The following is a 12,841-nucleotide window of genomic DNA, read 5'->3' as shown; positions in this document are numbered from 1 at the left end:
TTTCTTTCTCCTGCTGCTGGGGCAGAGGGAGGGTTAGGTGACCTGTGTGCCTGCTGGGTGGAGCGGGCCCCAAACCAGGCCTGGACAGGCTGTCAGGCGCCGCGGGTCCTTGTGCCCGGCTCACAGCACCTCAGGCAGTGCGGGTATAGCGGGCCTGCCTGGCCAAGGTCCCCGTCGCTGCTGGGGCTCCAGCCACCTGGTCCGCAGCCCCAGGGCCTCTGGACAGGATTTGGCCTCAACACTATGCCGGCAGCCATGGCAAACTGAAGTTCTTCAAGCAGTTTCTCAGAGAACAGATGGGAGCTATTAGAAAACTTATTATCAATATCATTTTATCAGTGTTGCGGTAGATGGTAGAACAAAGAAAGTAGAAGTGGACGTAGACAAACCAACTGAAAACGGAATGAAAGGAAAGTGAGGTTTAAATTGTAGTGGGTGGAGAAACTAGTATATTTATTCATTTAGTCAAGCATATTATAGAAGCAGAGAGATTACATAAGCAATTGCTTGAAAACAGCTTTTTGAGAAACTAAGGAAAAGAAAGATGATCTGCTATAAAGAATAAATTGTGTTAAATGTAAGACTTAACATAAAATATGTATAGCAGAGACCATTGTTTTACACATTTTTAATATAGCACACAAAAATATTTCTACTCAGGGTACACTCATAAACAAACAACTCTTAAAGGTATTCATAAAACAGTTACCTTTATCCCACAATACATACTGAGATCTTAAATTTTATTGAGCTGGGCCTGCTCTATCTTATTACATCTCATGTTTCAGAACTGGTCATAGCTATCCAAATTTTTTCATAGTCAAGATTAAGGCTTTGGAAAATTCCATCCTTATAATGAAAGCTAGTCAGAGCCATCCATTGACATGAGTTGAGGACTAAAAAATGACAGTTTGCACTTGCTGTGGTTTAGAATTCAAAGGTGCAATTCATATATGGCCTAATAAGCCATAAGATGAACAGAAGAGTGGTCTTAGTTTGGCAATAGTCAGCAGAAGCTAAAAGAAATTCTTTCCAGAAGAGATAGTTTCTTAATCCCTGGCCACTTACAATTCCCCCAAATGAATTCCCTTCCATGGTGTTCTCAGCACCTCTAATTGCAAAGCCTCTGTGGAAACAATCCACCAGGAGTGAGAATTTAGGTGGCACAATTTCAACCTTCCCAGTCTTTTCAGAAAAGAAATTAAGAGTAAATACTGGAATGAATATACTACTAGAAACAAAATAAATAGCAGCAGACCTGATGGTTTTGTATAAGAAACAAATAGAAGCCAGATAATTAGAGGAGCTTGGGGAAAATTAGAGGTTCTGGTATGTGCATTAAGTGTCAGATCATAGAGCTAAATTCATTAACCACAAATACAGGCTTAACCCGTGCAGAGGCTGAACAGTGACCCAATGGTGTCCTCAAGGATCCAGGCCCTTCCCCCTGTTCCATTCCATGAGTCATGTGCACATAAACATTTGCTTTCTGTCTCTCAGAAGAACTATACTTCTCTGCCTCACTGATATCAAGACTGTTCATATGGCTTACTTTGAGCAATGAAATTTGAGCCAATATGACATGTTTCATTTTGAGTCAGGAATATTTTTCATGCTCTCCCTTTTCCTCTGTCATGAGACTTGTTATGTCCTGACTGTAAGCTGTTCCCTCTTCCTGTACCAGTGTGAAGATGAGGTAGAACAGAGCAGCAGAATGAAAATCAAGTAGAATGAGGCAGGTCATTAGAAACCATTGGAAGCTGGAGGTTATTTGTTACTGCAGCATAACCTAGCCTGTTCTTAGTAATACAAACGTTAAACTCAAAAGTCAGGTGCTACCATAAAAGAAAGATGCACACACACACACACACACACAAACACAGAGAGAGAGAGAGAGAGAGAGAGAGAGAGAGAGAGAGAGAGAGAGACTTTTTAGAAGCTAGAGGATAATTTTTGATACACTTTAGTGACAAATTTAGAAAAACCTTTTCCTACAGCACTTGGAAGGTAGATAGGTCCCTCATGAGCTTCCTGACTTCAGTGAAACAACTGAGGGAGACTTAGAAGTATGGGAAGACAGAGCAAGAAGGTAAATGAGGAGGTCAGGGGCAGGCCAGGCAGTATGAGTACAAAGAGGGTCCCCCAATAAGGTCGATTTCCTCGCTGATGAACATGCTTGGGACGTGAGGGATCCCACAGAAAGACTAACATAGATGCATGGACAGGGGGTAACAATAAGTGATAATAAGGAAAGTATGGAGAGGGGAGGAGAAGAAAAGGGAGGAAGGCCCAAAACCTGTGGAAAGAACAAGCCAGTACTCCCCCAACTCACTTTTGCTCTTGCAATAAACCTGCATATTGCTTGCTATGTTTGTGTCTTGTTCTTCAATTCTTTGCTGAGCAGACACAAGGAACCAAAGACCCCCTAGTCAGTAACATGGCTGGGACATTGAATGTTAGCAGTGTGTCTCTATTACTATTGGCTGCATTTAACAAAGGTCTTCAAAAACACCTGAGGCCAGAAAGTAATCAGCCTGTTCCAGAATATTCATGCTTGGAGGATTGTGAGAAGAAACACCTTCCCAAACTGAGAAATGACTTAAGGAACAATGAAAATATTAAAACTCATTTTTGTGATAAGAACCAATGCATTGAGGGACTTGTTCAAACCTCTGAATTAAAATAGTGTCTAGAATCTGGAATGGGGCTCAGTGGTAGAGCGCTTGCCTCCCATGTGGGAGGCACTGGGTTCAATCCTCAGCAACACATAAATAAATAAAATAAAGGTCCATTGACAACTAAAAAAAAAAAAAATATATATATATATATATACATATATATATATATATATATATATATAAAAGTAAAGACTTTTGACTTATCAAAATAGTTCAGGAAAATAAAAATAGAATTTGTGACTTTCCCACCAAAGCCAGATAGACTCAAAGTGCCTAAACACTTAGAGAAAAAGATGGAGAGGGAGGAATAAATCTTCACATGAACTGGGGAGGGGTGAGGTGGGGTTATCTTGTGAGGTTGGTTGTGAGTTGGATTTCAAATACTGCCTTGGGACACAATCCCTTTTGGAGAGATGGACTGTGGCAGTTGCTGGGTTCCCAGAGAGGGGTATATTCTACGGTGTCTTGTACACATGACCAAGAAGATAACTGAAAGGAGCAGACTTGGATGTCTAAGGAATAAATGATAAAGCCTTAGTGGACGGCAAAAAATTAAAAAAGAGAAAAAAAAGAAAAAAAAAAAAAAAAGTAAGTGTCACGAGAGCGCTGCATAAAGGACATAAGACACCATCTGGACCAGAACTGGAAACAAGCCAAGAAAAGGGGTATATAAACTCCCTTCTCAGACAGCTCCTCGGCTCAGCCCAGATCTCCTGACGAATCCACGACAGCCAGGTTCGCGAGCCCCATGGACCATCCACCCGCCCAGACTGCCGAGACTCCGCTACTCTGACGGCTTCATGATCAGCGGAGACCTGCGGGTCCTCCATTCCCAGACCATCGGCTGGAGAGAGTTCCGCAGCCAGCCGTCCTCTGCTCTCCGGCTAAGATAACGTCGCATTTGGGGTCATCTGAACCAACAAGGCAGAGAGGACTTTGGACTATTTGATTGAGGTGTGTTTATTTGCCATTCGATTTGATTGATGTGTGATATTAGAAAGATGAAGGTTTGTGTTATCCTGAGTGTATCAAATAAAGCCAATTTGTTTGGAACCAAATTCTGGTCACTCGCCTCTCTGCCTCTCGCGACAATAATGGAAAAGAAAGACTTCCTAGAGAGTGGAGCCGAAATCGTGAACTCCAGAACTGTCGAAAGGGCGCAGAACCACAGCCCAGTCAAGGCATGTTCCAGAGAAGGGTATCTTTGCCACAGGGTAATTTCAGAACCTCCTTGGACAAGTGACTCTTCTCTTCTTTCTGTTCCATAGTTCTGCTCAGGTTTCCACTGTTGGACGTTGGCTAATGAGGTGGGGAGAGTGGGGCATACTGTTCATTTTATTTACTAGATTTTCAGAACAAGAAGACCCGCATCCACACTGATACCGAGATTATCATGAGACCCTGCACCTCAGTCCCAGTGGTGTTACTGGGTGGGACTTTGGGTTTTTCTTCCTTGAGGCAAGGGAAAGTCACCCACTGAATATATTCCGTGGATGAAAAAGAGCTCGATCCAAACATCTGAAGTTTGGACTGTGACAATTTGTACTTTTGTTTAGAAACATCTCTGCCCTTTCCTCTGTGATGCTGGCTCTTCTACCCACCTGGCATTGGGTTGTGCCTGTGGCCTGCCTTGGCCAAGGAAGTATGAGTAGAGGCCACGAGTCACGTCCACAATAAACTTGTGAACTCCTGGCTCACTGCATTTATTTTCTCTCCATTGGCACCATGTACATTCCACATAGTTTACCCTGCCTGCCGTGGTCCTGAGGGGGTACCCTAGGGAGCAGGGCTACGGCCAGTCTCAATGGACTTGCAGTGCAACAAAATATAGGCCTTTATTTTTGTAAACCATCGAGATGTTCATTTCATGGGCACCTCCAGACTGACATACCTATCTCACCTCTTCTTTCTTTTGTCTCATAGTCCCCAGATGCAAATTCAGGCCTCACATCCACTCTTACTTACATGTCCTTGGACAGAAACATGCATCATGTTTCCATTAGTTGCAAAGCAGGCTTGAAAACTGAGTTTTAGTGCTTAGAGGCTTTGCGAAAAGTAAATAAAAGCAACTGAAGAAGTAGTGACTTTAAAATAGTTTGGCAGAGCCAATACAAATGAGGAACTTGCAAACTGACCTACTTATACTGTCCACAGACAGTTCATTTCAGACTACAGCACTTTCATGGCCTCTGATTTTCCATAAAGCAATGAGAGCAGAATTATTTTTGTTTTTGTTATGGTAACACCCACTCCTGGTGTCAATTTCTGAACTAGACAGAGTAAGGTAGACTATACGGTGTTAACAAATAGGCTACAAAATCTCACTGGTTAAGGAAGTCAAGGTTCCTTTCTTCCTGATATCACCATCCATTGCAGGTTGTTCAGTGGAGACAAAGTGACTTGAAAGGAGACTGGGAGACAAATAACCAGGATCTAAGAGGACAGCATGTTAGTGGACCTATAAGACTGCTTTTCCACTATGGATGACACAGAGCAGTGCCTGCAGGTTACCTAACAGCTCTATCCCCCAGTTTCTGCATCTATCATGTGGGATGCTGGTTGCTCTGGCCTCACATGAGGTTATTAGGAGAGTTAACCAATGACTTTTGTATTTAAAGCACTTCGAACAACACTGCCACCATATTAAATGCTGTGGTATTCATTTCATTCTTTGCTATCAATGATGCAGCAATAACTATGCTGGTGTATATTTCAGCACACGCCTGTGCAAGTGTAACTGCAGGTAAAAATATAAGTAGTTGATTTCAGGACCTAAAGTATCTGTGATCTAAATGTCAGTAGCAATTCCACATTGCTCTCCACAGAGAGCATGGGTCAATAATTTATTTCATTGCTTACTTCACTACATTCTTATCAACATTGTAGTATAAAATTTTGGATTTCTGATATCTCAGTGGTAAAAATAAAATTGTTATTTTCTCTTCTGTACATTAAGTTAAACATCTTTGTGAATTGTAAAATATTTTAGTCTTTGTCTAAACATGACTTATTTTCACTCTAACCCTTAAACTGGTATAAATTGCTACAGAGAATTCCAGACTGAAATGTGTTGTTCTGCCTTAGCACTTTTAGGCAGCTATCAATTGTTCTGACTTCTGTTATTGCTAATGAAAAAAAATCATATATGTAATTCATGATACAAGTTAAAGGAGAAAGGATCATGAGAATCTCAGGAGTTGCTAAATGGATAGGTGCTATTGTTTTTTGTTGATTTTTAAAGAAATCCCAATAATAACATAGGGGTAATATACGTCAAATAAAACTGTATACTATACTTGAGAAATTAAAATCTCCTATTACCTTTATGATTTTTAAAATTGTCTCAGATTGTCATATAATGCATGTAGAGAAGAGATTTACCATTGGAAAAAACAGAGCAAAACAACCCTAGTGTTTGTGTAGGGAGTGCTTCTGCAAGGCACCCTGGCAAGGCTGCGGGTCTGCACGTGGACCACACACCAGGCGTGACTGCCCTCTGATCCATTCTAGCAGTGCCCTGTGATCCTCCCTGGAGCAGGGGAGGAGGCAGTCCAGAGATCCGTCTCAGTGCCCTCTATGGTCAGTCTCCCCATCCAAGCGGACGTTTTCAGTCTCCTAGGAGCTCCTCTGAGTCAGTTTCTTACTCACCACCTGTCTGGTCCTGGTGAGGTGAAGGACTTTCTATATCTGATGGCGCCATGACATTGCTTGACTGTGGTTTAGAGCTGGCTTCTCAGTAGCAGGCCAACCTACCTCTGTGTCATATGTCATCTAGCTTTTCCAGTTCTGTGCCTTGCCATGTAACTAGGGAAACAGGAATGTAATACCACATTGATCTTGTGTTGCCCTCTGTATAAGCAGTAATCTGTGCTATGGACAGTTTGTGACTTGTCAAGTTCATGTATTAAATCTAACCTGCCATGTGACAGGAATAGGAGGTGGCGTCTCGAATAGGTAATTATGACATAAGAGCAATGTCCCCATGAATGGGAATAATGACCTTGTAAAAAGAAGAGCTTGCTTTCTCTCTGTTCTCCCTTATGTGAAGATCGGAGAAAACTGTAACCTATAAATCAGGAACTGGTCACCTGACCCAGATCTGATGGCACCTTGTTCTTGGCTTTCTCAGCCAAGCTCCTCACTGGAGCTGTGAGGAGTACGTTTCTGTTAGGTAAGCCATTCAAGCTAGGATGGTTGGTTTTAGCAGCCCATACTGACTAAGGCAAACTATCCAAATCCATTTGGGTTCAGTGTCTCTTTTCAGATCAATTATATGAAACTACTCCCAGCCAGTCATATCTTCCATTGTGTTGCTGCTGAGGAACTGTTTAACTGCTCCATAGCTTGCTGTTTACCTGAAAAATTCTAGAGGAAAACTGAAATGATAGAATTCAGCAAAGCAGTCAGATGCAATATTATGACACAAACATTAGTGATGTTCCTACATAGAAAAGCAGAAGAAATGGAAACAAAAGATGACTTATACTTATACCTAGATAAGTTAATAAATAAGAAAAAATGCCTTTAGATAACCTCCATGAAAATAAATGAAATAACCTCCATGAAAACAAAGTTCCATGAAGAACCTGTACAGAAATACATAAAGTCTTTGAAAACCTAAAAATACCAGTTTTCTTAAATGGAAAAATATCACATCTTTATTCAAATGTGTTATCATCTATATTGATCCATACATTTAAAGCCGTTCTGATAGGACTTTCCTCAGAACTTTAAGAATAAAATGTGTGTTCAGTTAGAAGCAAAGACATTTCAAGACCTTCAGAACGTCGAGCTGCTCTGCTGGGTGTGGTGGTACGTGCTTGTGATCCCAGATTCAGAATGCTGACACAGGACAACAGCAAGTTTGAGGTCAGCCTCAAATGAGAGTTCTCCTATTTGACCTATTTGACCTATTTGACCTATTATGGCCAAAAATACATTAAAACTAACCCACAGAACGATGATCATTTTACCAGAAACAAACTAAATTCAATAATTATAAAACATGTATGTAATCTCAATAGCTAAATTAATTTAGACTGTTCACATTAAACATAACAGGGCCTTCACTTTATCACGTAGTGGACTGAAACCACTCGAGGCTACACTGTAGGGTAACCAGAAACAAAGTAGTTCTATATTTTAAAATTGTTAGTAGAAAGTGGAAGTATTATTTAATTATTTTTAAAGATGTTGATAGACCTTTACTTTATTCATTTATATATGCAGTGCTGAGAATTGAACCCATTGCCTCACATGTTCTAGGCAAGCACTCCACCACTGAGCCACAACACCAGTCCCTAGAAAGTGGAAGTTTTACTGAGCATGACAACTTTATAGGACTTCAGACAATTCACAAAAGGGTAACACAAAGCAATTTTCATGAGAAATGAACACAATAAGTGGTAACTATTAGCTGAAGAAGTTGGGAGTTCTGAGAAGAGCCTTTATCTTATACTGTTTGAATCCTTTCCACAGCAGCATATTTGGAAACTCATTGAACTTGATGATGCACCCTTGTCCTCAGATATGTGACAGTTAATTCCCTGGAGTAGGAGCAGATGGCAGACAATTGGATCTCCCTAGAGGAGCCAGTTGGGAAGGTTCTCCTACCATGTATTTATAGATGTCCCTGAGAAAACAGTTCTCTGCACACTATTACAAGACCTTGATGACATATAGCTTAGGGCATCTCTAGGGCCTCTCTCCTGCTAGCCTGAGTTTTAAAAGATAATTTTCTGAGGTAAATTTCTTACTGATGGAGCTAGCAAATTACTTAAAAAAGAAGTTGGGCATCATATATCTACCCACCCACTATTTGAAGATAAAGAGAAGGGGAGATTATACCAAGTGGGATCAACCTACACTTGCTAACAGCGCTTGAGGTATGAGGCAATCCAATCTGATTGGATGAAACCAGAAGAAAGAATAGATGCAAACGAGTTGGTGAAACTCTAATCTGATTGGATGGTGTTCAACCACTCAGAAAGCAAAAGACAACCAGACAGCCTACTACCCAGTGCCTCTTGTACCAAGAGCATTTTGTAAAGATTCTGCCCGTGGCACTTAAAAGTTTTAGATTTCATCTTCAGTTGCTTGCCAGACTGACCTCCTTAAGCTGAGACCCTGATTAATGACTCCGGTCAAGTCGTGGCCATATACACACCCACTCTGCTCACCTGTTGTTGGAGCCAATCCTGACTGAAGAAGGAATTATTTGACCTGGGGGAGAAAAGCGATCCTGGAAAATAGTGTCATCTATGACTACTGGACTCAATGAGACCCCCAGTAAGGTGGAAAAATTAAAAAAAAAAAAAAAAAAAAAAGGACTTAGGTAATATTAAACCAAAGAACCCCAAGAAGTCGAGAACATGAAGATGGTGATATGACTCCCAGTTGCCAATCCCTGCAGCCAGCCAACTGGTCCCTACCAAGAAGCGGCAACGGGGCGGTGGAGTGGGGTCCCAGGTGGGACACGGCCGCGTGGAACATGCAGGCGCTGTGGGCCTGAGGCACTGTGAACCAGCACCAGGGTCCTTCCTCAAGGACCTCAACCTCCTGGTTCTTTACCCGCCATGAGAAAACGGAAGTGGGCTAGGACTGAATGGAAGTAGGGACTTGAAAGTTGACCAATAGTGTTAATATATTTCCAAACCGCGATTAACATAAATTTGGACCAATAGTATTGGTACTTCTTTCAAACCCTAATTAGCATAAGTCTGGACCAACGGAAGTGAGCCAAGTGCTATGTAAACCTCTTGAGCAGCAAGCCCAGCTGGAAAAAAATTGGTGTCAGTTAGTTTTTAAAGTAGAGGAGCTCTGTTCTTTTCTTCAACATATTTTGTTAAACTCGTTACTTGTGGATTGTGGAGTGTATTCATCCAATTTGGGAGACGAGAATTCAAACTCCTGAGGCCTGTCGCAAGATTAGAAGGCGTAGCTTTGCCTTAAAAACTTAAGTGCTTCTCAGCTGCAGAAGCGTGTGGCTTAAGCAGGCTTTACCAGAAACAGCAGAAAAGCTCAAGTCTCACCAACTGGTGTAAGTAGAGAATGAAGATTCATCTCAAATTTCCCCCAATAGAGACAACTTAGGTAATGTTAAAGTACCCCAAAAGCTTAAGAATATTATGAAGAGAGTATTTAAACACAAAAGAAACTTTCACACATTGTATAAAATATGAGTAAAAAATTAAAGAAATGGGGGTTCTTGGATCATAAGGGAGACCTTGAAGAACACAGCGTTATGCAGCCTTAAAACTGAAACACTAAAGAAAAAAAAAAAAACAAACAAAAAAAAAAAAAAACACTTTTCATTCACAAGACAACTATGGCAAAGCTGGGGGTGGGGGTTTACCTCTCGCCCCTCAGTGTCAATAGCTGATTAGGTGGTTGGCAGGCACTGCATCGTCACCACCACCAAGGACTTACTCGCCGGGACACAGAGACTAGAAGTAGAGCTTTCGAAACTAAAGCGGCTCTGAGAACGTCTTTGTCTGATGTTCAAGTCCTGATGACAGGGCTCGCTGGCAGCTGGTGAACTTGGCAAGCATTAGTACCCGACCAGGGGAGTCCGGTGAAACGTGTCAAATGACGTATTGACACCTGTAGCACTAAAGTCTGGTCCACGAGAGAACACAGGAGAGTGTCCCCAGGTCTACTTCTCTTGGATGGGGCATTTTCAAGCCTTTTGAATTAAAAGCTAACAGGCTCCAGCCTATCCCTTTTCACACTCAGGTTCTTTTTCTCCCACTAGAGGGCGCGCTGTGGCCAGGCCTGAGGCTCGAGGGCAACTATGCAGAGCCGGACGGGGCTGGTCTATCTGGCAGCTGTGGATTCTGGAACTGGCGGGCAACGCGGCCCGCGACAAGAAGTCGCACATCATCCCGCGCCATCCGCAGCAACGACGATGAGAAACTGAACCAGCTGCTGGGCAAACTCACCATCGCGCAGGGTGCTGTCCTGCCTAACATCCAGGCCGAGCTGCTGCCCAAGAAGACCGAGAGCCACCACAAAGCCAAGGGAAAGTGAAGGTCCCAAGGTCCACTTGTTGTAAAAGAAACAAAAATAAAAAAATCAAAAACCAGATATTGCACATCAGTACCTCAGGAAGTCTCTCCATGGCTCTCATTAGTTTCCTTGACATTCTCCTCTTTGTCCATTTTTAGCAATATTATGCATCACTGATTTCCTCAAAGCTTAGTTCACAGTGGGATTATCACGCATCTTGTAGCTTTGTGCAAGCCATGTTTGTGTGGTGTTCAGGAAAGCACTTGAAGGCAATTGTGTTCATGTGTCTCTTTTATTTATAAACGAATTTATCAATTGTTTATTTCTTCTCCAAATTTAAGGAATTGCTTTTAGTACTTCAAATGTTATCATTGATTTTGCCTTCAGTTTTGCTTTTAATGAATATCTTAATTGAGGCATTATAATTTGGTGAGATTGTCACTTATTCCTACAGGCACACATATAATTTGACCAATTTAATTCCCTTAATTCCCTAGTACCCTACCCTTCCCTTCCCCCCCTTCCTCCCCCTCCACACCATCCCACTTCCTTTAGTCTAATGGAAGAAGATAGGTATGTGCCTATCAGTTAAGGGTTTTACTCTGTGAGCTGTTAGTTTCCCTAAGAAATCATTCATGGGTGGTCAGTAGGATTAGGATGGAAAGGGTCACAAGTCCTAGGGCCTCTGCCAGCTACACCTCTGCCAAAGCCAGACTCTGAGAATCCAGCAACAAGAAAACACACCTGTATGCCCATGCCACCAACAGAGGTGCCCTGGCAAGGGCCTGTAAACCCCCCTTGGGGACCAACACAATCATCACACAAAGGTCCAAAACCCATCTCTTAAAAACAACTTCAGTTAAGAGAGACTCCTGCCTATTTATAGTCTGGTGGTGGCTTGTGACTGCTCTCACAGCTGCCTGCTGTTTAACCAATCAGAGAACCTGAAAGGTGCCACCTCATTTACATACACAGCAATATCCAATCACAGGCGGATGCAAAAAGACGCCATTTGAGCTCCTTGCCTATAAATACCGGCTCCTGAAGCTGCCCTGCTCTCTTCCTATTTGCGTTTCCAGGTCTCACGATGCCGGTGCTCGCTCCAAGCAATACCGCCACCTCTTCTAGAAAAGGTTTCAAGAAAGGTGTTTCTCCAACTCCGAAGAAGCAAGGTGGGGGCGTAAATGCAAAAGATTCCGCGGAGAGTGGCGATAACAACGGGGAAGTGCCACAGCGGGTCCGGGCCGATGTCGGTGTGCCTTCTGAGGCGCGGGGCCCCATGAACACGATCTTCAAAGGCATCTTCACCAAGGACGTCTTCCAGCGCATCGCAGGCGAGACCTCGCGCCTGGCACACTACAACAGGCGCTCGGCAAGTGCATCCCAGGAGATCCACACGGCCATGCGCCTGTGGCTGCCTCACCAACTGGCCAAGCACACTGGGTCTGAGGTCACCAAGACCACCACTAAGTACACCAGTACCAAGCGAGCGTGACCAGCTGCCAAACGACCGCGACAAACCAAAGGCTCTTTTAAGAGCCACCCACACTTTCTAAAAGGCTGTATGCTGTTAAAGGGTAATGGGGTCCGAGTGTAGCAAGTGTGCTGGGTGGGCGGGACAACCTCACTTTACAGTCAATGGAATTGAAAGCCACGGGGAGCACAGAACTGGGATTATTAACATGACTAGCGTTCCTTACACACCTAACTATTCCCTGAACCTTCTGTGCCATGGTTACATTGAAACTCCAATGCAAAGAAGGAGGCTGTCAAATATAATCCCAGATTCTTGGGTGTTGCTATGGGTAAGCCCTATGACAACGGCTCGCTTCTTTCTAGGTCTTCCCAGTATGCCAGTCTTTATTATAGCAACGAGAACAGGCATGGTTGGCAGTTGGGGGTTGTGGGTGGAAGGTTCCTATAAATCAGGCTAGCTACCCTCGGCCTACTGGGACGTGAGGCCCGGGTGTCTTGTTCTGATGATGTCCTCTGAAAGCTTGGCTCAGAGTCCCTACATAGCTGTGTTGAGAAGAGATTCACACTGGAATGTAAAGATCTTGTCATTTCAAGTAATTTGTATCTCAACGAGGTCCTTAACCAGGGTCAACTGGTAAACCAGAGGAACTTTGTCCTATTTTGGCACTATTTAGAACTGG

The 12,841-nt window shown here is 42.9% G+C and overlaps 2 protein-coding genes across 2 annotated transcripts; both read left to right on the top strand.

Annotated features, from left to right (window-relative positions):
• The first annotated feature begins 8,938 nt into the window (after positions 1-8,938).
• On the top strand, positions 8,939-10,706 carry LOC124989477 (histone H2A type 1-like). The gene is made up of 2 exons (XM_047559297.1): positions 8,939-8,966; positions 10,432-10,706. Exons 1-2 carry the CDS (start codon positions 8,939-8,941, stop codon positions 10,704-10,706), a joined length of 303 nt encoding a protein of 100 aa, XP_047415253.1.
• A 1,066-nt stretch (positions 10,707-11,772) lies between these two features.
• LOC124989476 (histone H2B 1.2-like) lies at positions 11,773-12,180 on the top strand. The gene has a single exon (XM_047559296.1). The coding sequence runs from the start codon at positions 11,773-11,775 to the stop codon at positions 12,178-12,180; it is 408 nt and encodes a 135-aa protein (XP_047415252.1).
• Positions 12,181-12,841: the final 661 nt, after the last annotated feature.

Source organism: Sciurus carolinensis, chromosome 7 (genome assembly GCF_902686445.1).
Source record: "Sciurus carolinensis chromosome 7, mSciCar1.2, whole genome shotgun sequence".
Taxonomy (NCBI): Eukaryota; Metazoa; Chordata; class Mammalia; order Rodentia; family Sciuridae; genus Sciurus; species Sciurus carolinensis.
Note: the sequence above shows the minus strand (reverse complement) of the source record. Positions and strands in the feature narration are given on the sequence as shown.

Bases quoted from the DNA above. Each gene is read 5' to 3' on its own strand.
- LOC124989476 (XM_047559296.1), top strand. From the start codon at position 11,773: ATGCCGGTGCTCGCTCCAAGCAATACCGCCACCTCTTCTAGAAAAGGT.
- LOC124989477 (XM_047559297.1), top strand. From the start codon at position 8,939: ATGACTACTGGACTCAATGAGACCCCCA. The intron at 8,967-10,431 runs GTAAGGTGGAAA...TTCTCCCACTAG, and splicing joins TGGACTCAATGAGACCCCCA to AGGGCGCGCTGTGGCCAGGC.